Raw genomic sequence first — 26,504 nt, 5'->3', positions numbered from 1 at the left:
AAAGAATATGTATCCCTAGCCAGATTATTTGTTTATTCATTACATTTATATGCCATGACAGTCAAGTCCAATTCATAGTGGTTTACAAGCTATATCATTGCTTGTATTCTAAGATTTTATATTAATATTGATTGTTTCTTCATTGCTTATTTGACCCCTGTGACAATTGTTAAGTGTTGTACCACATGATTCTTGACAAATGTATCTTTTTCTTTTATGTACGCTGAGAGCATATGCACCAAGACAAATTCCTTGTGTGTCCAATCACACTTGGCCAATAAAATTCTATTCTATTCTATTCAAACTGATTTAAATAGTCACGGTAAGTTCATTACAAACATGCAATCAATAAACCAAGGCCTAATCAAACAATAGAAAAACACATAGATAATCATGCTGAATCATCACATTATAGTGACAGCACATTCTAGAATGTAAATTATTTACCAAGAATTTGGTTTTTAAAAATTTCCCTAGATGCATCCAAAGGAAGGGCCAGTCTGCTTTTCACCGGAGGACTGTTCCAAAGGGTAAAGCAGCTACTGAAAAACAGCAATCTTTGGCTTCAACATCCCCACCATCCCCACCTTTTCTTCCTGAAGACCTATTAACTATTCCTTCCAATATGACCATATAAGTTGGGCTCCTTCCAGTTAAAATAAAGTTTCTGGGAATAAGTAGGTGCCAAGCCATAAAGGACATTATAGGTCAAAGCCAACACTTTAAACTGTACTCAGAAGCTAGTGCAAGGTCTGAAGCACAAGTGCAATATGATCCCAACAGTAGGTGCCGGTTAGTATTCCAGACATAACATAAAAACAGCCCTATATAGCAGCATTGAGTAATCTAACCAGGTAGTAATGAGAGTGTGAAATTCTACTGCCAGGTGGCCTTGTATAAAGGAAAACCACAACTGACACAGGGGGCAATGCTATGCAAAGGATCCCCCTGGGCATAGCAGCACCAAACCACCACCATGCTGCCTTATTAGGGGCCATGAATTCAGAAGAAACATCCAGTCTCAGATCTGTATCTTTAGGGGCAATGCTTCCCAATCTAGAGATAGCACTGGCATTTTCAGACACCTATGATAAACCGGCAATATTTCCATCGTTTAAGGCTTCAACTGAGCAACCCCTCATCAAAATTAAAGATTTTACAAGAAAGAAATTAGGATGCCTTTCTTAAAATTAGAATTCTTTAAATGTTGGACACTGTTTTGCAAACACCATACTTGATTTCAGAGTCAGAGTGCTCAGTACCTGCAGATTTGCTTTGAATCACTTTATTTTCTAAATGAAAGATTGCAATGATCTCCTTGAGGAAAACATATGTTGAAATCCTCCTTTTTCAAGATCTTTATCCTGCTTTATTTTTTTTTAATAAATAAGATGGTGAACACACAAAATACTCCTTCCTTCTATTTTTCCCACAACAAATCCTATGAGATGTGTTGGGCTGAGAGAGAGTGACTGGTTTTCATACCTAAAATGGGACTAGAACTCAGTCTCCTGGCTTCTTTCCTGGTGCCTTAACCACTAGACTAGTATTTCTTAATTATTTTCTGTTATGTTCCCCCTAAGAAGGAGTAAACATTTTGTGCCCCTCCCCCCAAATCCCTGCTGAGATGACTGTTTGCAATATTCGGCATGTTTTTACTGAAAAAGCTCAAGCGCTTATCAGCATGACTGAGGTGCAATGTATTTAAGTGATGCCTTAATTTATTTGGCTTCATGAGGTCTGCTGCCAACATTTTTAGACACAGTAAACATACTGGTCTTTCCTCGTCTCCCACTGTAATCACCGTGAAGCGAAGCGTGATATACGCTTCATCATATTTCCTTGTCTTAGTTTTTGGGAGATTTACATTTCTTCCATTATCTCTCTCTCTCTCTCCTCCTTTCTTTTTATCCCTGTTAAATATTTTTCCATGGTGTCTCTTGAGGGTTTGTTATCTGCACTTCATATCTCCTACTCTGTGCTGTGTGCTATTGTTTGGTACAAAAAACCTCTACTCCCACAAAAAAAGCATGTTCCCTGGGATCACTCCCTCCCCCCCCCAAAGCATCCTTACTTGCCCCCCTCCAGGGGGCCCAACCCACTGTTTGAGAAGCACTGCACTAGACCAAACTGACTCTTTTATGAAGCAGAAAGAGCTCACCGTATTAATAGTCATGTTATTGTCTTACAGAAAGTAGGCTTATGCAGGGAAAATAAAAAAGCAAAATATAAAGCTAGTCCTTGTTTTCTGTAGCTGTATATCTGTAGAAATGAATGTTAGTCTTGGTCTAATAAATTATTTCAAGTTTGTGATTTCTTTGAATTCCACAAAGCTTTGCAAAGCTCAAGAGATATCCTGCATTGTCTTTTCAGCCCTGAGCATTGCTGCATGCTAATACGCTTTAAATCAATATGTATCTGTTTGATATTTGAGAAAATGAACTTTAATATTGCAGCTCTGGATGCTTGGCATAAGCTAAATTCAGTTCCATTTTGAAAAAAACACGGAGTAACTCAGAAATCTAATTGTAATCTGCTAATGTTTACTATGCTTTATTGTATTCCTTCCCCTCCACCCAAAAATGTGATATGAAAATTAATACCAGTGCAAATCACCTTTTGAATTATAGCATGAGATATCTGCAAGAGTGGGTTCCTTTCTGAAAACCTTTTAGACCTGTGATCTATTCAATCTGGTTTCTTCAGTCGATTGTAGATCTTTCTTTTTGGTCAACTTTAATGTTCTATCCAGGATGGAAAGTTTAATAAAATCCCATTTAATGAGATACAGACTCGAGATATCATAAATTTGGAATGGTGTCACAATGATGTTATTTCATCCTGATTTTATTTTTATTTTATTGATATTGTTTTATTTTCTCTTATCTCTTCTCTGTTGTCTTCCTCTTATATTTGTAAATTTTAACTGGCAGGTCTATTTGGTGGTTTCATTGCTCTTATTGTATTTTGTGCTGCTGTTATGTGATATTTTCTAAATTATTGTAGCTTGTACTTCCCTGGACTTTGACAGTTTAAAAAAAAAACTGCATGAAAAATACAGCAAAAAAACAATTTCTTGTTTGCTTAATTTTCAAAGAATATTGCACCATTTAAAAATGGAAGCAACATATCTCATGGAGACCTCTGCTTTTATTCTCTGGATTGAGACAAGGCCAAAATCCAGAGGTCTTCAAATTTGGCAACTTTAAGACTTGTGGACTTCAGCTTCTAGAGCAGCATTTCCCAATCGGTGTGCCACGGCACACTGGTGTGCCGCGACACACCGTCAGGTGTGCCGCGGCGAGAGGCGGCGGAGGAGAGTGGGCGGATCGGGCGGGCAATGGGGCAGGGGGGAGAAGCCAGGGGCGCGTTTGGCCGGGAGTCCGGGACTGTGTGGCTTTGCGCCATGAAGAGAAAACGGCCGACTTTTCCCTGCTGCCGTTTTCTCTTCATGGCGCAAAGCCACACAGTCCCGGACTCCTCGCCCCAAGGCAGGAGGCGGCGGCGGAGGAGAGTGGGCGGGCAATGGGGCAGGGCGGAGAAGCCAGAGGCGCGTTTGGCCGGAGGCACCGTGGGGAGGCAGGGGCAGGGAGGTGCGGCAGTAGGAGTAAAGGGAGCCGCGGCTGCCCCTGCCTCCCCACGGTGGCAATGGCATCGGGAGTGCTAATAGCGGCGGCGGCGGGAATAGGGGGGGGGCCTGCAAGTGGAAGCCTCAGCCCTGGAGCCCCCTCGCACCCATGGCTTCTCATCGATGCCTCTGCCTGCCCGATCCGCGGGAGTGCTAATAGCGGTGGCGGCGGCGGGAATAGCGGGGGGGCTCCTGCCCGCCGCTGCTATTAGCACTCCAGCGGATCGGGCAGGCAGAGACATCGACGAGAAGCCATGGGCGCGAGGGGGCTCCAGGGCTGAGGCTTCCACTTGTGGCTGTCCCCGCCAGCCCGATCCTTCCTTCTCTCAAGCTTTTTTGAGGTGCGGCTTCTTCCACAGCGGTGGCTGCAGCGGCGCTGGCGATCCGGCCGCTAGCCGCTCCAAGCGCTGTGGGAACGCCCACCCCTCTCACAGTCCTGTCCCGGGCTGTCAGTAAAGGGGCTGCTTGCTCGGAACATTCAAACTAAGGGAAACCTTCGCTGGCCTCCACAGAGAAGAAAGGAAGAGAGAGAACGAGAGAGAGCAACAGAGAGAGAGAGAGAGAGAGTGATAAAGAACAAGAGAGAGAAAGCATGAAAGAGAGAGAAAGAAAATAAGAGAGAACAAGAGAGAGAGAGACTAAGAGAGAGAGAAAGAAAAGAGAGAGAGAGAGAGAAAATAAGAGAATGAGAGAGAGCAACAGAGAGAGAGAAAGAACAAGAAAAAGCACGAGAGAAGAAAAGCAAGAGAGAAAAAGAGATAGCAAGAGATACTGAAAGAAAGCAAGAGAGAGAGAGAAAAAAAGATAGCAAGAGAGACAGGAAGAGGAAAGGAGAGAGAGAGAGAAATGAGAACAAAAAGGGGAGGAGAAATGAGAAAATGATTGAGGCAGAGAATGAGAGGAGAGAGAAACAAGAGAGAGAGAGAGGTGATTCTTGAAGCATATGGTAAAAAGCACCCAAATAATAAGAAAAAAACCCCAGCCCTCACCTGTTTTTGAAAAGAATAAAAGAGAATTAAACCCCAGCCCTCACCTGGTTTTGGAAATGGTTGGAGTGTGTATACATACACACACATAAGGGGGGGAGAGAGACAGGGATGGAAAAAGAGGAGAAGTGAAAGGGAGAAGGAATGAGGGGAAAAGGGAGGAAGAGAGAGAAATGAGAAACATGAGAGAGAAAAGGGGGAAAGACAGGAGAAGTACCCAGAAATGAGACAGCGGTATAAATTTCAGGAGGGATGATTGATGATTGACTGTATTTATAAGGGGATGTTACATGGGATTATATATATGAGGGGGTTATTTATGTATGTATGTATGTATGTATGTATGTATTTATTTATTTATTTATTTATTTATTTATTAGATTTGTGTCATTTTGGTTGGTGGTGTGCCCCAGGATTTTGTAAATGTAAAAAGTGTGCCGCGGCTCAAAAAAGGTTGAAAATCACTGTTCTAGAGTTTCTCCCAGAATGGCTGGCTTGAAAATTCTGGGAGTTGAAGTCCTCAAGTCTTAAAGTTACCAAGTTTGAGGACTCCTGTCATAATCCATAGGAGAGCAAGTTTGATTTAGTGGCTAAAGTAGATTAGAAATAAGGAGATTGTGAGTTGCAATTCTCCTTTAGGCATGAAAGCCACTGGGTGACTTTGGGCCGATCATACTGTCTTAGCCCAACCCAACTCACACAGCGTTATAGTTATGTGGAAAATAGATGGAGGAAGAAGCATTAGGTATGTTCACTGCCTTGAATGACTTTCTAATACAGGCAATTGTTCTGCTGGCGTGATTCAACTGCCCGTAATTACAGGGTAATTAGTCCAGGAAGACACACACCACACGATAAAAGGAAAACCCAAAAGTTTTTATAAACAGAAAAACAGAAACAGCTCCCTTTTTAAATGTCAAAGGGATTTTCTGGTACACACAAGGCACAGGTTAAATGCAATCCAATTGCTCACCCAATAACTGGGAAATTGAGTCCAATTCTAAAGTCCAGAGAGTCCACACACACAATCCTGAACAGCAAAAAACCATGATCTTGACAAAACAATGAATCAGATAAATGCCATGAGGCTAACACACCAGCTGCACTTTTATCTGTAGTTACAGCAGCCCCACCGAACCACAGGTGGCCTCATTTTCTCTTGTAATAATCCTTCAGTTGTTGTCTCCTATGCATCACTCTACGCATGCGTGGATGTGTCATTAATTCTTGTTCAGAATCCAGGGATGATACAGATGATTGATCTCCTCCTGGGCTGTCTGCCAAACTCCCCCCTTCCCTGTCACTCACGCTTCCTTGGTCAGAGGAGACAGATTCTACTGGAAGCAAAGCAGGCCTGCGACATGTGGATGTCTCCCCCACATCCACCTCCACATTGCTTGGGGCAGGAGCTGGGCCAGAGCTAACCACAACAGGCAATATTTTTAAAAAGCTAAGAAAAAGAAAGTTACAGGTATTTATGACTGGGGTAAATAAGGACCACTGCATAACTACAAATAGTCCTACATTATTACAAGAGTGAAATATTTTTATTATTTAATTCATGATCTTACCTTCAGAATAATGTCCTCTATCTTGCACCTTTGCATATTTTGCTTCATCTCTGGTAAGAGTTAATTCCTTTCATTCCCTGAATATTCCTGACTTAGCAGCACTCGGTACTGTGGTTTAGACAAAATAAAATGTTGGATCAGATCCCAGTTTTAATAGTTCCAATTTATTATAACCATTGAACCCTGATCAGATCATAGCTTGGATGTGGTCCCAGGTTTTTAAACGTCCCAATTTACTCCTGTCTCAGAACTCTGATAAGAATACATATTTGATTGAGGCACTGGCATTTTTTAATCCAGTTAATTACTTTTAGATACTTATTAGATCATAGGATAGTTATGATATGTGCAGTTTGGGCGGGGGATGCTAGATGGGGCTGTCAAGTCAAGGTCGTAGTTTCATTTTATGCAGAATACATAACATGTCAGGTATCCAGTTTCAAACACGAGAGCAGTAAGAGTAAAACAGTAAAAGGATAGATTATACGCACAGAATTGATTTGCAATAATTCTCATTCACTCTGTTATAATGCTGCTGGCATATATGCCAAAATACCTCCAACTTATCCACGTTTCTGATTCCAGCTAAATATATACATTCCATCATTTGCAAAACTATCACAACTTCAAATACTGCTTAGTCAAATATTCAAATCTAAGACATTTTTTCTTGTACTTAAACCACTTTTGAGCTGATGTATTTCATTGCAAAGGTTTGACTTTTCATCCCTTACTTGGCACGCTGGACATCGTTTCAAAGTAAATGATGATTTATAGTAATTAGAAACAATAGGGCATACAGTAAGATTCAAGAGCTCTAAATCACTCAGTTTTTTGGCATCCTTTTCCAAGCCCCCAAAAAAAAGCTTTGAAAGAAAGGGAAGGAAGCTATGCTTTGAAATTAATTGATAATAAACCTTTTGTGCTATTATATGTAGACAATTGTATTTTAAACTTTGGGGGATGTTGTCCAACAGTAGGTTCTAACTTACCTCACTGCCGGTTTGCATCCTCCTGCGTTGTGTGGCTCAGTGCCAACCCCCCCCCCCCCCACACACACACAAAGCCAAAACAAGATACTGTATGCAGTGCCGGAAAATGCGCAGAAGGAAAAAAACAGGAAAGAAATCCCCCCTAAAAAATCCCCCCCCCCAAAGATGGGGCATTCATGGACCGGCACCTACAGAATCAGTTCTGTGATGTCATAGTGACATCACCAGCAGTTTGCTACCAGTTTCATATAACTGGTGCGAAATGGGAGGAACCCACCTCTGGTTTTGTCTCTTTTCTTCCAAAATTTCTCCAGCTGCATAGAGTTAATTCACAACAGACCATCTTTACTACGCACTTTTTCAGAGACCTTGCAACAGGCTGATTGTGAGTGCCATTTTGTTGTGTTTTTGTTCCAGCTGGTTGTATATCTATCTTTCTTATCTCTCTAGTAAGCATCCATTATTATTTAGGAATTGGACAGCATATAAAATAAAATACTTTCAAGTTTTAAATTAAAACTAAAAATGCTTATGATAATTTACTTTGCTCTTTAATCCTTTGATAATAATTTAAAATGTTGCTGAACTGATTATTTTTGGGAGAGCATAATTCCACCAATTTGCTGAGGGAACCATAATCTCACTCTATCTTGCCCTATCTGACTTCTCAGCCATTTGCAGTGTATATTTCCTCCTCCAGGTTTCCATTAGTATCTACCAATGGATTTTAGTAAATGTCTTTCATAAATTGCAAAAATTGAATGTTTTGTGAAAATAGCTAGCTATGATATAAAAGGTTGTTGGTAGTTAGTCCTGAATTGCTTGGTGAGTCCTTCCCCAAAAAAGATGTCAACTACAAGCTCATTTTGTTGCATCACAGACTTATTTATTTATTTTTTAGAGTTGGAAGGGACCTTGCAGACCATCTAGTCCAATCCCCTGCTCAAGCAGGAGTTCCTATACCATTTTGGATAAATGGCAGTCCAACCTCCCCTTGAAGTCTCAAGTGTTTGAGCACTCACAATCTCCGCAGGCAAGCTGTTCCATTGGTTGACCGCTCTCACTGTTAGAAAGTTCCTCCTTATTTCCAGGTTGAATCGCTCTTTGGTCAGCTTCCATCCATTATTCCTTGTCTGGCTTTCTGGTGCTTTGGAGAATAGTTTGACTCCTTCCTCTCTGTGGCATGCTCCAAGTAATGGAACATTGCTATTATGTCCCCCCTGGTCCTTCTCTTTGCTAGACTAGTCATGCCCAGTTCCTGCAAACCCTCTTTCTATGTTTGAGTTTTCAGTCCCCTTATCATCCTGGTTGCTCTCTTCTGCACTTTCTCTAGAGTTTCAATGTCTTTTTTGTAGTGTGGTGACCAAAATTGGATGCAGTACTCTAGGTATGGTCTAACTACAGCTTTATAGAATGGTATTATTACCTCTCTATTCCTAGATTGTATCCCTCTGTTAATGCAACTCGGGATTATATTGGCCTTTTTGGCTGCCATTTCACATTGCTGGCTCAAATTTAGTTGGTTGTCCACTAAGACCCCAAGATCCCTCTCACAGTCACTGCTATTGAGTGTAGTTTCACCCAGTTTATATGTATGTCTTTGGTTTTTCTTACCTAGATATAGGATTTTACTCTTCTCTGCATTGAATTTCGTTTTATTTGTTTGGGCCTTTACAAGTCGGTCAAGATCCATCTGGATCCTGAGCCTGTCCTCTGGTATTGGCTACTTCCACCAGCTTGGTGTGATCTACAAATATGGTTAGTTCCCCTTCTATTCCCTCATCTAGATCATTAATGAAGATATTAAAGAGTACTGTATGTATGATATGGTGAAAGCAAATTCAAACTGAAACCAGAGAGGGTTCATGCAACAAGGACTACATAAACACACATGCAGTATATGGTGATATTTCATACAATTAGAAGTCATATTTTTATGAGTGGAGAATTATATTTTGATTATGATCTCCTTTTGATTATGAATCAGGGTACCAATGTACCCTATAGGGCCCAGCATAGTTTCATTTCTTGCCAGGGTTTATCCAGTCAATGTCAGAATCTTGAAAGATCTCTTTTTAGTGTCTCTATGTCTTTCTTTTTCAATTCCAGTCCAGTTTGTCTTCCAGTTACCCTTAAACAGTTTCATAACAGCCTTATCTGTGAGTGACTTGGAGATAAAATAATTTGTTCTGGATTACATACATACATACCAGCAGTGGGTTGCTCCCAGTATGGCCCGGTTCTAAAAACTGAGAGCGCCGGCAATGGGAGGCCCCGCCCACCCACTCAGGACGTTTCTACACATGTACATTTCATGCATGCAAACCGGAGGTAAACAGTTTTAGAACCCACTACTGGTACATACATATGTATGTACATACATATATACATACATGTGTACATACATACATTCATACATACAATCTCAAATCACAATTTTCAGTACAAAGTATAAACACACATAAACATACACATACCAATAGCTGAATATTGAAATTGATTCCATATTTGGGGTTGGATCTCTATCTAGCCATCACCTGACATTCCCCCTCCATAACTGATCTTTAGGTACTACTGTTCCATTGCAGTAGTAATTCATATATCCATATTGCATATTAAAAGTTGGTAAAATCCGGTCATATGTTTGCTTGCTTATAAATCTGCATTAAAGCAGCAGATTCAATTACAGTTTTGGCTTAGGTTTGTTAGTTTAACTGTCCATCTGTTGACTAATCACATATTATACTTATATACACCTCTAATAATATGTTGTATATTTCATTAATAAACCTATCGAGAGAATAAAGGCACTGTAGAGAATAATGAAGATGGCCTTCATAGTGGTATGCCAGATAGATTGTGAGAGCAACAAGGGGAAAAGTGTGACTCAAAACCAAAATAGTCTGTGGGGAGGCGGAAACAATTCAGACAGACACCTCCCTCTACGTATTCTTAGTAGAAGAGGATAAGAAGGAGCAGTAGGATGTATAGTACAGTCAGATTTGCAAGATTCGGCTACTAACCAAGTATTTTTACTTTTTTGGGGGGGGGGGGTTGACAGGTGCTAACAAAGATAAAATACATTTATTAGAATCCTCTCATGAATTTTGGTTATTGTTTAAAATATATACTGGGTGCTTTTTCTGAACTTGAAGTATTCCAAAGTTGAAACATCTGCTTCAAACCTATTTTCGGTTCAAAATATTTCCAGAATGTCAATGCCCATCTGGTAGGTCAAAACAACCTGTTTCAAATGTAAAACCATTATTTCATGCTTATAACAAGGTGTTTTGAATTTGAAATGTTTCAAATTCAAAACTTTCATGCACTTATGCAGGCAAGCCTAGGCCTATGAACATTTATGTTATAAGGCGACCCGAGTTCTTGGAGAGGGGCGGCATATAAATCCAATCAATCAATCAATCAACCAACCAACCAATAATTAAACAAACAAACAAACAAATAAATAAATAATAATAATAAAAAGAATATTCATTTTAGCAAGGGACTCTTCACTTTATCCCATTTAGTCTGTTGCATGTGCCATCTTTTATCTTTCTTTTAATTTTCATTGATTGTATTGTAATTTCTTTGTTTAATAATTATGAGCCACCCAGGGTGAATCAGAGAGCATGTAGATTTGATAAATGACTATAATGATTATTTACGCAAAATAACACTTTGTTTTATGTTACAGATAGTTTTTGACATGCAACTTGCCAGTAGTTGCTTACTGGCTATTACAGTGAATTTAAAAGAAAGTTGCTTACAAACCATTTTTGGAAATCTGACTGCTGCTCTATCCCTGCAGTCACATGAATACATTTCAGGCATTTGACCACTGACTGACATTTATGACCAGTTGCAGTCATGTGATTGCATTATGTCTTTTTCTGTAAAAATGATCGTAACATTGAATCTGGTCATGTGATAACTCTGCTTGTAAATCAATTGTGTTCATAAGTTGAGGACAAGCTATATAGATAAAGTAGATTAAATTAGTATTTTTTACTGAATCATATAAGGAACAGTTAACCAATATTTCAAACATCCATTTATAAAGGTTGTGGGAAACTTGAATGAGCCCAAACTCTTTAATACATACAAATAGTAGTACCCTCATATCTGCTTTGCTGTTTGTATTAAGGCATTCGTAATATATTACACATACTGGACAGCGTCCTCAAAGGACAACTATTTTTCCTTCTCCTTTCTTCATATATGGAACTCTTTAGTTGCATGCTTATGTAGTTTTGGGATTGCTACATAATCTTGTTAAGATACAGAATTCTTAAACTGGAAGGAGCTACATTTCCCTAGGTAACAGCCACCAGATTCCAGAAAAATCGAAAGCTGTTTTATGACAGAAAAGATTTGCAATCAGGCACTTGCATACAGTTAACACTAAATGAGTGCTTGCCTGAAGATCAAACTTATAAATACTACTTTTAATATAAGTAGCAGAATCTTGCAAGTCTAAATGCTCCTCTTCCCTCTTACTTTTACCTTCAAGAGAAATAGGGAGGGTCAAATCTGAGATGCTCAAATTACATTTCCTGCTTTGGATTTGGACCTCTCTTGTTTGACTATTCTCTTGGTTACAACTCTTCTCCCTAAATCTCACAGATGGTTACAGTTAGTTTCAGGAGAAAGGGGCTTGTGTGACTTTCTAACACAGAGACTACCAACATTTGCGTAGGGAGAGGGCATTGTCCACACCTATGATTGACAGAGCTAGAGTTACCTATAGATCAGAGAAGACTATATGTGACCCAGTGTAAAGCATATCATTTTTTTACAATATATGTGTGGTGGGATTAGTCTGGGGTCATGCAGGGAGGGTGTCAGTATTCCAAATAGCATCCAAAATTAAATCAGAGTTCAAGTCAAAGCATTCCTCAAAACCCCAATTTATTTATAGAGCCATGTTGGCACATCTGGGTAAACCTGCATCTAAAGTCCTCCGGGTTTCACCACACAATTGAAAGTTCAAATCCATTGCCCCCACAATTCATCATGTTGTCCAGTCTTCTATTGCCACGCTGGTAGAGTCCACCCATCTCCTTCCATGCACATGCAGAGGTGCAGAGACAAAGGATAACCTTGGCTTTCTAGAAAGAATTTGTCATGGCTACATACTAACAACTCATACAATCCCCCCCCCCCGCCCTCACATTTTCCCTCAGTAGAAAATGCATAGTAGAATAGTATAAAGTGTGGCAGGCCAAAGATCCCAAATAAAAAATGGTGTCGGACTGATAGAGAGGCTCATTCCTAGAGAGTGAAGAGACAGCAGATCTTGGAATCCTTGGTAGGCAGGAAAAGGGCAAAGGCGGGAAACCACCCTTGCCCCCTTCCCAGCAATTCACAGTATTATCTAATAATTATAAGATAGTTGCTTAGTCTGGCAAGATTTCTTTCTATAGGCGAACAATAATAAAGAACAACCCAGAAGTACACTCCATACCTTGTTTCTTTGGGTCTGACAGCACGTTATAAAATTATTCTGTTGAAGATACCATAAAAATTCAGATGCCAATGATTTTTGGCCAGGGGCTCTGTGCTCTCCTAACTTAACTCCCCATGACTTCTACACATTTTACTAACATAAAAATAGGAAAAGTTTAGTGTCTATTCCGAAGCTCATAACTTGCCTTCCCTTTCCTAAGTCTACTACCTTATGAGAAAAATTTAATTTTATGTGTGTCTTGCTTTCAAAAGATAATGTCACAGTTTTCACCATGTCATTTTTTACCTAATATTTAATTGTTTTTTTGTTGATTGATTGTTTGGATTTCTATGCCGTCCCTCTCCAAGGACAATAGAATACTGGAGTCAGTAAAGACCTCCTGTACTTACACTATGAGTTACATACTATGATATATACAGGTTTCAATTGTAAATATGTCTTGACGTATATTTAGACCTTCATTTTTAAATACACTAAAGCTTGCAAGATCTGATGAAGACTTCTGATTTCAGACTTGCATAAACAGTATGCAAGCATTTCTGTAAACTTGATTATCTGACCTTAATTCCTCCTCATTACAGCTTGAATTGCTTGAGCATCTTTTGTGATCTAGTAATTTACCCTGTCCTATACCGAATCCCTTTTTGTTCTTGTTTTTCATCCACATCCTGTTCCACAGTTCGTTGGTTTTTTTCCTGCTACAAAAGGGATGGTTTAACATTTGTTATTCTTTCACCCATTTTTATAAGGTGTTTGTTTCCAGGATTATTTTTTGTGAGCTACAGAATTTAATAATGGTGAATAAATCCTGACTTTTTAATTGGCAGCTTTCTTGTGCTTTAATCCTCCTTTTGCTTTTTCATTCTTTGCCCTCTATACACAGGGCTCATCTTACTGCTCTGATCTTTTCTGCTGCTTTAATTACATAGCGAGGCAAGCTGAACATTTCAGTTTCTTATTATTACCAGTGCCTTGTTTAAACTTTTCAATCATAAAGCAAATGATGATTCATCTGAATTTGACTATCTTTGAAATTATACCTAGGTGTCTTCCTTCCTCTCTTATTCCCAGCAGATTACACAATAGCACTGATTAGTAGCAGCATTTGTAATACCTCTTAAAGATTCATCATAATGGAATACTGTCAGTAATAGTATTTAATTCACTGATGTCTACACATTTCATCTCTACTGACTTATGTTCAATTCTTCACTGTATAGTCTCTCTCTGATCTCCACGTAACAAGATACGATATCCCCAAGTTACGAGTTAGGACAAAATGTCAAAAATGTTAATAAATGGTTTTGGGTCTTGGACTTTTTACTCCATTAATTACTATTACATTTGCATGTCACAGTGTTATACTTCTCACAAATGAACTTAATATAGGTGATTCATTAAATCGGGAGGAAAATGTGAGAAAAGTGGCATGGATAATATTGGCTAGCTCAGAAACAAACAAGAAAAATATATTTTAGGAAATATCTATCTTTTAAAAAGGCTTCATTAGATTTACCTTTAATTCTCAAATGTAATTTATGTTTGTGCAGTAATGAATGTCTATATCCTGTGGGCATTTCATCCTTTCCTCTGAAAAAACGTGGAAAGGGGGTAGAAATTAATTGTTGATAATCACAATAAATTTGTCTTTACTTTGCCTGCTTAACATCTGCTACTATAGGGAGGTCTTGTTTAGCAAACATTTGCAATTATGACAGTGATTTTTTTAAAATATAATTTTGAGACCAGTCCTCACATTTGTGACCTTATATAAAATATACTGAATGAGGTTTCACTTGGCAACTGCTTTATTTAACAACTATGTTGCCAGTACCAATTGTGATCACTAAACGAGGAATATACCTCTAATTATGAACACCTCTACTGATGAATTGTTCGAGATAAGAACCGGGTGTTTAAGATTTTTTTGCCTCTACTTCCGAACCATATTCCACTTACGAACCCAAGCCCAGGTGCGTGCACTCTCTTACTGCTGCAGGGATTCCTACCTCGTGACTGCCGCCGCCATGATTCCCCAATGGACAGCAGCGGCACACACACACACACGGGTGACAAACTCCCTACTTCCTCCCCTGCAGGCTCGAGAACTGTCTTAATTGGAAGAAGAAGTGGCAAAAGGAGAAGCGGAAGCGAGGAGGAAAGACGTTCAGCCTCCTCCTCCTCTTATTGATCCCGCTGTCCACAAAACAAACAAGAGGCCTGGCCCGCATGGTGAACTAGAGGGACGCTCATGGGGCAGAGTGGGCAGAGCTGGGTGGAGAAGGAAGAGAAAGTAAGGAGAAGGAAGAGGAGGAAAGGAAGAGGAGAAAGGAAGGAGGGAGAGGAGAATGAGAAGGGAAGGAAGAGGAGAAGGAAGAGGAGGAACCCCTCTGCCCCTTTCCCAAAGCCCCTTCCTTCCTTCCTTCCTTCCTTCCTTCCTTCCTTCCTTCCTTCCTTCCTTCCTTCCTTCCCCAAGCTGTGCCAGGAAGAGGGAGGAGGGGTGGGTTACAGGATTCTTTTCCTCCTCTTCCTCCACCACTTCTCTTTCTCCCTTTCCTCCCCCTCCTCCTCCTCCTTTCTTTCTCTTCCTCCTTCACTGGCATCCAAATGACGCCCCCCGCCTCCTCTCCCTCCACTGTTTTCCCCGCTGTTTTCCCCCTTTGCTGGCATGCAGGGCTGGGAAGAAAGCTCTTCCCCTGTGTCTTCTGGAGTGCAGGGCAGCACTGGCACAGCTTGGGGAAGGATGGAACGAAGGAGCTGGGAAGGGGGCGGAGGGGTTCCTCCTCTTCCTTCTCCTCTTCCTTCCCTTCTCCTTCTCCTCTTCCTCCTCCTCTTCCTCCTCTTCCTCCTCTTCCTCCTCTTCCTCCTCTCTTTCTCCTCTTCCTCCTCTTCCTCCTCCCTTTTTCCTCCTTCTCTTCCTCCTCTCTTCCTCCTCTTCCTCCTCTTCCTCTTCCTTTCTTTCTCTTCTTCCTCCACCAGCGTCCAAATGGCCATCCCCCACCTCCTCTCCCTCTACTGGTTTCCCCCACTGGTTTCCCCCTTTGCTGATGTGCAGAGCTGGGAAGAAAGCTCTTCCCCTGTGTCTTCTGGAGCACAGGGCAGTGCTGGCACAGCTTGGGGAAGGCAGGCAGGCCGGCAGGAAGGAAGGAAGGAAGGAAGGAAGGAAGGAAGGAAGGAAGGAAGGAAGGAGCTTAGGGAAGGGGGCGGAGAGGTGGGTTACAGGATTCCTTTCCTCTCTTCCTCGTCCGGAGGGAGTGGAGGCAAGGGGCAGTCATTTGGATGCCAGTGGAGGAGGAAGAGAAAGAAAGATGAAGGAAGAGGAGAAGGAAGAGGAGGAAATAAGGGGGAGGAAAAGGAGAAGGAGGAAGCAGGGCTGTCAAGGAGGGTGGAAACCGTGCCGGCTGCAAGCTGCCAGGCAGCTCCCTGCACTTAAAACCCACCCACGAGGCTCCCTCTGGGCAGTCTCCGCTGTTTCCCCCCTCCTCCACCCGCCCCCGAACAAGGATCAGAATGCCGGCATTAATAAGGCAAAAGGGGTGAGTTTAGGCATTGCACGCATTATTTGCTTTTACATTGATTCCTATGGGAAAAATTGCTTCTACTTATGAACGTTTCTACTTATGAACTTGGTCATGGAACAAATTAAGTTCATAAGTAGAGGTACCACTGTATGTATATTCTGATAACGTGATTTTAAAAGTTAAATTATTATCATTGGCATTTGGATTGCCATTAAATTGATGTAATCGAACTTCAGTTGAGTAGGTTTCCAGTTTTTGTCAGCAGTATGTAGTAACGTAAGTTGTTGTTGTGTCTCCCAGGATTGGTGCAAAGCATCAGGAACTCCGTCAGAAGCAGATCAGGGCACATGCTGAGTATTCCACAGTTCCTATGGGAGCCCCACCTGATCTTGATGATGATGAGACAGACCCAAATTATGCACGAGTGAATCACTTCCGAGAAGTATATCCAGTTATCAACTCCTACCAGCTTTCTTCTACACCTGTTTCCGGAGCTTATGGTGGGTGCAATAACCCTATAGCACCTCTGGACAGGGACCACTTAGAAGGATTATATGCAAGGATAAACAAGCCATCCCACCAGCATGCTCCTGTTAAGAGGTAATACTCATGCCATGGGGAAAAATAAGTTAATGCATGTCTGAATATTTTTAAACGCAACAACCATATTATATGAAATTGACATGGTAATTATATTATAGTTGGAAGAATTTGATTTGAGCATTTTGTCAATGCTTTCAATGATGTACTCCTGCAGTTTTACAAGTGCAAGTGATATTATGTAAGCACAATGAAGATCTTGGAACAGTTTGGATATAAATCAGTGGAAGTGTTTGTTGAAGAGTCAAAGAAGCATTCTATACATCTTTTTTATGAGCAGAATGCTTCACATACATAGCAAGCTTTTCCATGTACCTTGGAATGTGTCTTCAGTATCTCCTTGGCATCCTCACAAATGAAGAAAAGGTGTTGTTATCCTTGAAATGTATACCTTTTACTAGCATTATGACTAAGTTGGGAGCTTCTGTTGAGCTTTTTTGCAGCCTGTGGCATCTATTTTCTGTGATAGGGATTTCTTACTTTGCCCTTTTACCTATGCAGAGTTGCAGGATTTTATTTCTGTCTCAGCTAGGTACAGCGTTCGCCATCAATCTTTTTTTCCCCCTTGTGTCTTGTTCTAATATTCTGTTGTTTTGATGATTTGTTAATAGTCAATGTCACTTTGGTCTCCACCTCCCAAACACATGCATACCCACAAAAGAGAGGAAACAGTCCAAATGCAGATTTAGCAATATGGCACCATGCCCCCAAGTGCTTCAGAAGGCTTTTTGATGCAAATTTGGTCCCATGCTGCTATGATCAGAGTTCTTGTAGTTTTTCAGCACAGGCTTAATGCTGTATAGCCATTGAAGTTCCATGTCAGCATATTCATATTCTCTCATTCTGAAGTCATTTGCTTTGTTTTTTTAATGAAGAGGGGGTCCCCTTGTTTACAATGTATAATTTTACTCAAAGGGGCTGAATGATCTTAAATGATCAAGAATTTATATTTGCTTAAAAGGAAACAAAATAAATTTGCATCATTAGTAGATTCATTACTCAAAGTCATTATAAAATCGAAATTATTATCAAAAGGCTCTTCTTCCACAAGCAGACTTAATTGACCTGCCTCAAATTAAATTTCAGTGCAAATTAAGTAATTTTCTTTCTGTGCTCTGAAGTCCTGTACCCTAACAGACTTTTGTGTTCAGGGTTTTTGGGAAAGGGGAATGACATCATTTTATAATCAATTGCTAGGAAAACATTGGTTGCTTATACACTGTTTTACTATGTAAGCTTACAGTTTGCATTTTCCATATTCTGTGATATTATGGGCTTTCAATTAAGCCAGAGGAAGATCAGAGAATGATGGCATATTTATGCAGATCGCAAAACATAGCTTCATAAAACAGATTACTTTTTGGGGTCTTTTGAATAATAAGCAGGGAGAAAGGAGCCATTTTTAATCCTTAATGTCAAATTTCTAGCATGATAGCATTATTATTATATGACTGAAAGAAAGCATGCATCCTTAGTCACAGTCAGGGAACCATAAAAATGAGATTCTGAAATCTGGCACTGGAGATTTCAAAAACTGTCTTTGATGTGGCTCCCTGTGTTTAAACAAGACACTTTTGAGGAACTCTCCAAAAGTGCAAACAAGACAGATAGTTGGAGGTAACTGAAGACTGAGGAAGAAGTCACTACTGAGATGTGTGGAACTGTTTTGGGGAGGGGAGCATGCTTGTTTATCTCACTTTTTGAAATAAAAAAACTGTATTGAATTGAGATTTGTTTTTAGAGAGGCCACTTCAACATTTGTTTATTTCAATCATTGTAACATTTTAAATATTTTAGCATACATATTTTGAACAATATTGCTCATATTGTAGATATAGGCTTTAGTGAATTGGGCCATATACTATATTACTTGTATAATTAATTCCAAAAGCTGACAAAGATGACTGATTGTGGCTCAATTCATGGTCCTACCTCATCAGAGAAATCTGGAATAATAATAATAATAAAGTATATTCATCCTATTGTTGGTATTTGGAGTTTTATTACTGTTTGTTAAGTTTTTCCAAGTATTTAAAGTGCAAATGTTTTGAAAATGCCATGGATTCTTATTGAGATTTTATTGAGTTTTTATTCTGATTGAGGATTCCTGCAATTTTTGAGCTACCCAGAGTTCTGGTTACAATATGAGCAATTATGTAAGTCTTTTTAATTTACATCTATGTTTGTGTATGCATATGTAACCGTGTGTGAATATCTCTCTGTGTGTGTGTGTGTACACAAACTTGCTTCACAATAAGCAAGACCAGGCAGATGTCTGCATTCTTTGGCCTGAGGTTCTTTCATGGTACTTAAATCAATTGGGTTATAAAGTTCCTTTTTCAGACATGATAAAATTATACTATTTGTTTGTAAAATGACTGATTGTGGAGGATTGCCCACTCATGACATGGTTGCTACAATAAGTGTGGAGAAGTGAGACAGCACCCCTTTTAAAGGAAACCCTTGAATTATGACTGAAATTGAACACGGATTACAGTTAGAAATCATTGCAATCATAAGTCAGGACACCCATATGACCTAAATAATTTTCTGGCATGTATCATGGTAAACCCAGTGATCACAAAGTAAACCTATTAATTTGAATGGGTGTCTTTTTCCAAAAACAAGCAAAAAATATCTTGAATTGTGGTCATTTGATTGCAGAACACTGTGACCAGTCGTGAGGCTGACCCATCTGTCATGTGATTATTTGACCAGGGAGGGATTAGCACAACCATTTGTGGTGGTGAGGTTGCTTTATGTCAGGAGTGTCAAACTCAAGCCCTGGGGCCGGATTCAGCCTGCAGGGTGCTTAGATCTGGCCTGTGGTGCTTCTGCCAGTAAAAATGGAGCTCAGAAGGGCCTCCTGAACTCCGTTTCCACCGGCAAAGGGTTGCAGGAAGCTGTCAAAGCCCAAAACAGAACTCAGGAGCCCACTTTCGCTGGCAGAGTGCTTGGGCCGCCAGGGGTACCCCTGACATGAGTGACGTCATGCTGCCCATGCCCACCCTTAGATCAAGCCCTGATGCGGCCTTCAAGGCTATAAAATGCCAGTTTTGTAAATGTCATAATTTTCATAATATGAACAGTAATTACACAAGAACTATGTGTACGGAAAGTGTAGCTTCTCAAGGTAAAAGAAAAAAATGGGATGTGAGCGGCAGCTGTGTCTGAGCCTCAAAACACAAAGCATTTGAGTACAACATTCTCTCTCTTGTTCTCTGTTCTCTGTGTCTGCATCCACCACCACCCCTATAGCATCCACTTATTCCATTCATATACAGTATCTTCTGTAAGGACGACCATCTATTTCAGAATCATTGTTTCACACACACAGGTTTAAATATGGTGTCTCTATTATAACATCAGGATGGGGATGACTGGTTATACTACAGTATCATAGGGTAATTCTTTATAGCACATTTTTTTATTCTGTGAATTCAGACCACTTTTTACAATAGCCTCAATCTTTTTGAAACACACACACACAAATTTGCTAGATTAGAATCTTGATCTAAGAAAACTGCTTGTAATAACCTTCTGATCCTTAAAAAAAATATTTTTTTCCCACAAACTAAAATCTTCAGCAAATGAAACCACCAAGAAAGGAAGAGCAAAGAGTAAAAAAAGAAAAGAAACTCTAAACCAATATTTCTCAATCTTAGCAACTTTATGCTTACTGGAGAATTCTGGAAGTTGAAGTCCACACATCTCTCTGAGGTTGAGTCCTGATGAAACTACTCCTGTCACACCTGATCAGTTGCAAGTTGGGAAAGCCCCTTAAATTCTGACTTGAGTTTCAGGTGTAATGGACCTGAAACATGTACAGAAAATCTGATCTCAAACGCATGGTTTCAGTCTAGAATTGAGATGCAAATTTCAATTTAGAAATTATTGCTTTTGGTTTTTTTAAGACCCTCCCCACTTTTACTACCCTGTAATCCTTTAATTCAGAGTAGAGATGAGGTGAGTGGATGAGGCTGAGGGTTTTCCTGACCAGATGCCCTTCTTGAAGCCACAAATATTTTTTTTCTTCATGCCCTGTGAGAGAAACATCAGCCACTACCTAGGATTGAACTTTCAACCTTCTGAGAGGAAGGTTAAGAATGGAAGACAAGAGTGTTCACCACTAGGCTACCACACTACTCATGGTGTTTTAGATCTTAATTTGGAAATAAAATTGCTACTATTGTGGTATTGCTAATATTGTGATATTCAATTTTTTCAATTGAAAAAATTGAAAAATTGTGGCTGGCAAGGACCAACTCACCACCTATTGAAAAATAGTTTTACTATTTATTTTTTACCATTTTACTGATATTTATTTTAAAATGTTTATTTCTCTGTTTATATTTTAATTTTAGGCAAAATTCCATGATGCCCTTTTAAACAAAAATAGATTTTATTTCCTCCATCAGGCAGCTCTGTAATAGGAATTTTAATTTTTTATGTCCATGCACATTATTTTTTTTTAATCTGCCATTTAGTTTTAAATGTTAATATGAGTGTGAGTAATTAAAAGCCAAAATTGACTATGAGGTTAGTAAGCTGCAAGAATGGGAAAAGGGATATCATTATTCCTCTGTTCATGGATAGCTATTTGCAAAACAACTGATAATGTGCAAAATGAAGATTTTATAAGTGGCATTTTAAATCAACGGTTAATGGCTTGAAGATTAATTAAATAGAGTTATACCAAAGAGAACCTACTACAGTCTTGTTTATAAGCCAGTCACTTACAGAGTGAAAGTGCAGGAAAGCTATGCTACTTCCATTTTGCAGACAAACAATTTAGAGTGTTTTATTTCTTGAACCTTTTGATTACCTTTCCAAAATGCATAGGTTTCTTAATTAATATGTACAAGGTCTGAAAATGCAGAATATGTTAAGATAGGTAACTGACATAAAACAAATTATAGGGCTTTGAATTTATTCTTTGACCGGTATTGCATTACCTAATCATAAGTGTTCTGGGGACGGTGCAAAGAATGAAAACATTGCCATTTGTGAGAGCTACAAAAATCCAATATCCCTGGAATGAAAGTGCTAGCTTGGGGAAAATATTTGGATTTCAAGGCAGCTGCATATTTTATATCATTTTATTTATTGTGCAATAATATGGTCGCCTGGAAAAAGCCATTACAATGAAGTGTTCATTCCTAGACTATACTCAAACATGCACTTCACCACAGATGTTGTGAGTATATTGAATTGTGAAAGGGTAACTGTAACACCAAAAGAGAAATAATGCATATTTGTGGCAGAGTTTTTTCCTTGTACAGTGTGTACATTTCTAGTTGTTATGTACATATTTTGGCACTCTGCTTTTACAGACCAAACCAGGGAGCATAAATTTCTTGGTTTTTCAGTGGAGAAATCATTTCTCTGTACTGTCATGTTTATTATTAGAAAAATTGACAATTAGAATTTCAAGGCTTGGTTATATGAAGGATGAATGAATGATCTGTCATAGCAAATGTAGTTTTTCTCTCTTTGATTCTGTACCTATCTACAGCACAGCCAAACAATGGGTTTGCTCAAATTGCCTTTGAGTAACTCTATGATGCGGTAAATAAATGATAACCATGAATGCTAGAAGGCTGATAATCCTATTCCCCAAAGGGAAACTCTTTGTCAATGTGAATTATAAACCGATTCTCTTTCCCATTTATCAGAGAAGCATAATATAAAGCAATTTTCAAACTTGAGTGATTAATATGATTAAACAAAGATGTCAGGCCTAGATCTTCCATCTATAGCCAAACAAATACTTTAGTTGACCAGGTGATCTCATAAACATGAGGTCAGCATGGAGCAACCAAATGAGTCCCCTGGCATTTACTACATGCTACACTGTGTGAAAGATTTGTTAAGACAGTAATCGAAAATCTTAATGCATGAAGTGGAAGAAGAGAAGGACACGAACAATGAAGACTAAGACTAAGATGACACTGAGTTGGAAATGTGTGCAATATGCTTCCAGAATCCCACATTTTTAAGGTGAAGGCTTCTTTGTTTAATACTAAGGCAATTTTTTCGCTGTACTCTATGCCTCAGTTTAAAAAGAGAAAAAGTAAATGTTATTGGTAGCTAGAATAATTGTTAATGCTTTTTGTGTTTATTATTGTTGTCAGAGGTGGAAATCTATGACTGGGAAAAACATTAGATTCCAAGATTCCAGTTAAGCTGAGTGCAATTCAATTGGGTAAAAAAGCGATTCATATCAAAAATGTCCTCTGAACCAGAGGTCCCCCAACCCCTGGTCTGTGGATCAGCACCAGTCTGCGGCATGCTAGCAACTGGGCCATAGAAAGAAGTGAAACCTCATCTGTGGGGTGCAGGCAGTATCCAAAACCACACCCCTTCCGGTACATGGAAAAACCTCTCTCCACAGAACCAGTCTCTGTTGCCCAAAAGCGAGGCGGATCACTGCTCTGAATTTTCTGATGATTAAAAAGTGGTGGAAAAAGGAGAGGATGTACAGCTATTATAACACCGGCTAATGGGGATTTAAAGCTGTAATATGAAAACTTGATACATATAATAATACTAAAGTCTCTGAGATTATTTGCACCTACCCAAATTTTGTGTTTAAAGTTTTTTGCTACAGCAGTAGTGAGTATGGGAGCTTTATCTGTCTATTAAAAGCTGTACCTTTTTGCACCTTAGAAAGGAGAAAAATACCAACTCTTTTGGCTTACATACCTTTTGACTTACATAACAGTTGGGTTATGCTTTCCATTTTTTTCCAGCTGGAAAAAAAATCACCATACTTCCTAGAGCAAATTATGCCTTTTTTAGTATTACCAATTTGCTATTTAACTAAAATTATGAGGAGAGGCATTTTTGTGGTAGATTATGTCACCTGAATTGATTGATTTGACTTAATGTGACATCAAATCATGACTTATCTCTTTGTGACTGCTTAGATTTTCTTTATGACAATCTGCCCCTAACTTGGTTCTTCCAATGATGCTTTCCTCTCCCTTGTAATGGAAAGTATCCAAGTGCTCACCTGCAGCATATTTTTTTATAGATTTCTTGGTTGACCCAAAAGATCTGTAGCTTTCAGTATCTTTTTTGTCAATTTTAAGGTTGGTTGTTGTCCTTCTGGCTATTAATTTGGTCTTGTTTGCATTTGATTTTAATCATTTTTTGTGCTCCCTGGTTTTTATTTCTAAAGCTTGCAAATCCATTGCATTTTTGGCTATTAGGATAGTGTATTGCACAATACAGGTTATTAGTATGTCTTACTCCAGTTTTAAAACTACACTCATTTTCTTCCAATCCAACGATGTATATTTGATATATAGGTTGAATAAATAAAGGGAAAGTATTATAGCCTTTTGATGCTCGTTTGCCCACTTGAAGCCAGTCTGTTTTGCCATATTCTGTCCATACTTTTCTATGACCTGTATATAAGATTCTTGTGAGAACAAGGAGATGTTTTGGAATTCTTGTTTTTCTTAACACATTCCACGACTTGATGTTATCAACACATTCAAAGGCTTTTTAATAATAAATGAAGCACATATTGATTTCTTTTGGTATTCTTTCTTTTTCTTGATTATCCCATGGAATCAGCAATAATGTCCCATGTTCCCTGACTTTTTCTAAAGCCATCTTCAGTATCTGGCAATAAGGCTATAATATGCATAGGATGATCATAATTACTGTCCTGGCATATAAAATTAAGAATATTGTACAATAGTTTATACATTCTGTTAAGTCTCCTTTTGGATATTGGAAAGAAGACTGATTCTTCCAGTCTGTTGCCCACTGTGTCATTCTCTAGATTTTCTGGCATACAAAATCCTTATTGATTTTCCTTCTGTGGTGTGCCCTAGTTTTGTGAGTGTTCTACAGGTTCTTGTAGATTCCAGTTGGGTAAATGACCAGAGTGCTGATCTCACTTCATTTTCTAATACTAGAGGTTCTTGTGAATAGGGAACATCTTCTAAGATCTCTTAGATCGCTTGTTCATAACTATTTTTTGGATTTTTTTTTATTTTTTCCACAATTTTATATATATATCAATACATATATGTACCTTAAAATTCATCAGTAACATACACAATTATATATTTTTATCCAATCAGCCATAAATCAATATCTCGTTCTACACCCATCCATCAGTTTGTTTTTCTTCATTTCTTTATACCCTCCTCCTTCTGTTTCCATCCCCTCCTTCTACCTTCCCACTCCTTCTCTTCTCCTTTCACCTTTGTACTTCGTCTTTCTCCCTCTTTAGTGATTCTTTTCCTAGTTCATCTCTTATTGAGCAAACTTATAACATATTCCCATACATTTTAAAACTATTGGTGTCTTTTCTAAAATAATTATTTTATATCATTTTAGATGTTCATATCTTTACTTTACAAGATTTCAATATATTCCTTCCTTTGTTTTCCTTTGAATCAGTTGCTATGTGTTCATTGGTGTCCTTTGCCACCAATTCAAGATTGCAACTTCCTTTTGAGTTCAGAGTTCTTTTCAATGACTTTCCTTGTCCATCCCTCTCTCCCTGGTGTTTTCTGTTACCATCTTCAATGTCTTTACAGTTATTGTTGTACAGTTATTGTTCCTTGTTGCTTCTTATAGCTCTCTGAAACTCTTGGTTAACTTTTTTTCTGAGATTTTTGTCTTCCTCAGCTTTGACATCTTTTTTTTCTTTTGGCAATTCCCACGGTTTGTTCCGATATCAGTTTGCTTCCTTCTCTTTATTTATTTCTGGCAGTCTCTTTTTACATTCATCCTTAACAACTTCATGCAAGTTCACTGCGTAATTCCTCTCCTTTTTTATACATGAGATTCAGTACTACAAAGAAATTTGTGATGTTCTCCTTGAAAATTGTATATTTTTAATATCATGAAGTGGAGACTGACTGCATTCTTCTTTTTCTTTACCTGATCTTGGAACTTGTACATGAGTAGTTTGTGATCTTTCCACAGTCAGCACCTGGCCATGACTTTGATGCCTATAATTGAGGTCCTTTATTTTCTTTTAGCAATAATATAGTCAATTTTATTTCTATATACTTCATCTGATGGTATCCATGTACAGAAGTATCATTTTGGTTGTTTGAAGACAGTGTTTAGCTAAGAAGAAATAATCAGAGTGACTGGAATTGATAATTGAATCTCCTGCTTCATTTCAGTTTCTTCATCCATATTGTCTAGTTACATTTTTCTCTTTAAAGTTTCCAACTTTGGCATTCCTGTCCCTGGGGTGGTGTGGTGGCTTAGTGGTTAAAATGCTGGGCTTATCTGCTGGAAAACCAGCAGCCCAGGTTCAAGACCTGAGCACTACGCAGTGGGCTGAGCTTCCATCCTTGCCCCAGCTCCTGTCAACCTAGCAGTTCAAAAGCATGCAGATGCAAGTAGTTAAATAGGTACCACTTTGTCGGGAAGTTAACAGCACTCCACAATGTCATGCTGGCCATGTAAACGCATAAATGTTTTTGGACAGTGCTGGCTTAATTGCCTTAAAACAAAGATGAGCACATGCACATACACACGCAACAATTAGCAGAGTAAAATGCTCCTTTATATTTTACCTTTCTTCTTGTCCCTAAAACAGCACATCCTCCTTTTTCATTCTGTTGATTTCAAATCAAAGATCATCATAAAACTCATCAACCTCCTCAGTAACTTGAATGATCACCATAGTAAAGGCTTGTCAAGAAAGTTTAATTAATATTTGGCAATTGATTACATTATAGCCAAATACTGTTCT

At 39.0% G+C, this 26,504-nt stretch overlaps 1 protein-coding gene across 5 annotated transcripts in view; it reads left to right on the top strand.

Annotated features, from left to right (window-relative positions):
• The window catches only part of PARD3B (par-3 family cell polarity regulator beta), a 697,616-nt gene that overhangs the window by 498,958 nt on the left and 172,154 nt on the right, over positions 1-26,504 (top strand). For 4 of the 5 annotated variants that reach the window (XM_070732030.1, XM_070732029.1, XM_070732032.1 and 1 more), the window contains one exon: positions 16,469-16,768. In XM_070732030.1, coding sequence (XP_070588131.1) covers positions 16,469-16,768 — 300 coding nt within the window. Of the gene's footprint in view, positions 1-16,468; positions 16,769-16,925; positions 18,751-26,504 lie in introns of those variants that run through there. The other variant, XM_070732034.1, reaches the window with a different exon arrangement.

This window comes from Erythrolamprus reginae, chromosome 1, assembly GCF_031021105.1.
Source record: "Erythrolamprus reginae isolate rEryReg1 chromosome 1, rEryReg1.hap1, whole genome shotgun sequence".
NCBI lineage: Eukaryota > Metazoa > Chordata > Lepidosauria > Squamata > Dipsadidae > Erythrolamprus > Erythrolamprus reginae.
Note: the sequence above shows the minus strand (reverse complement) of the source record. Positions and strands in the feature narration are given on the sequence as shown.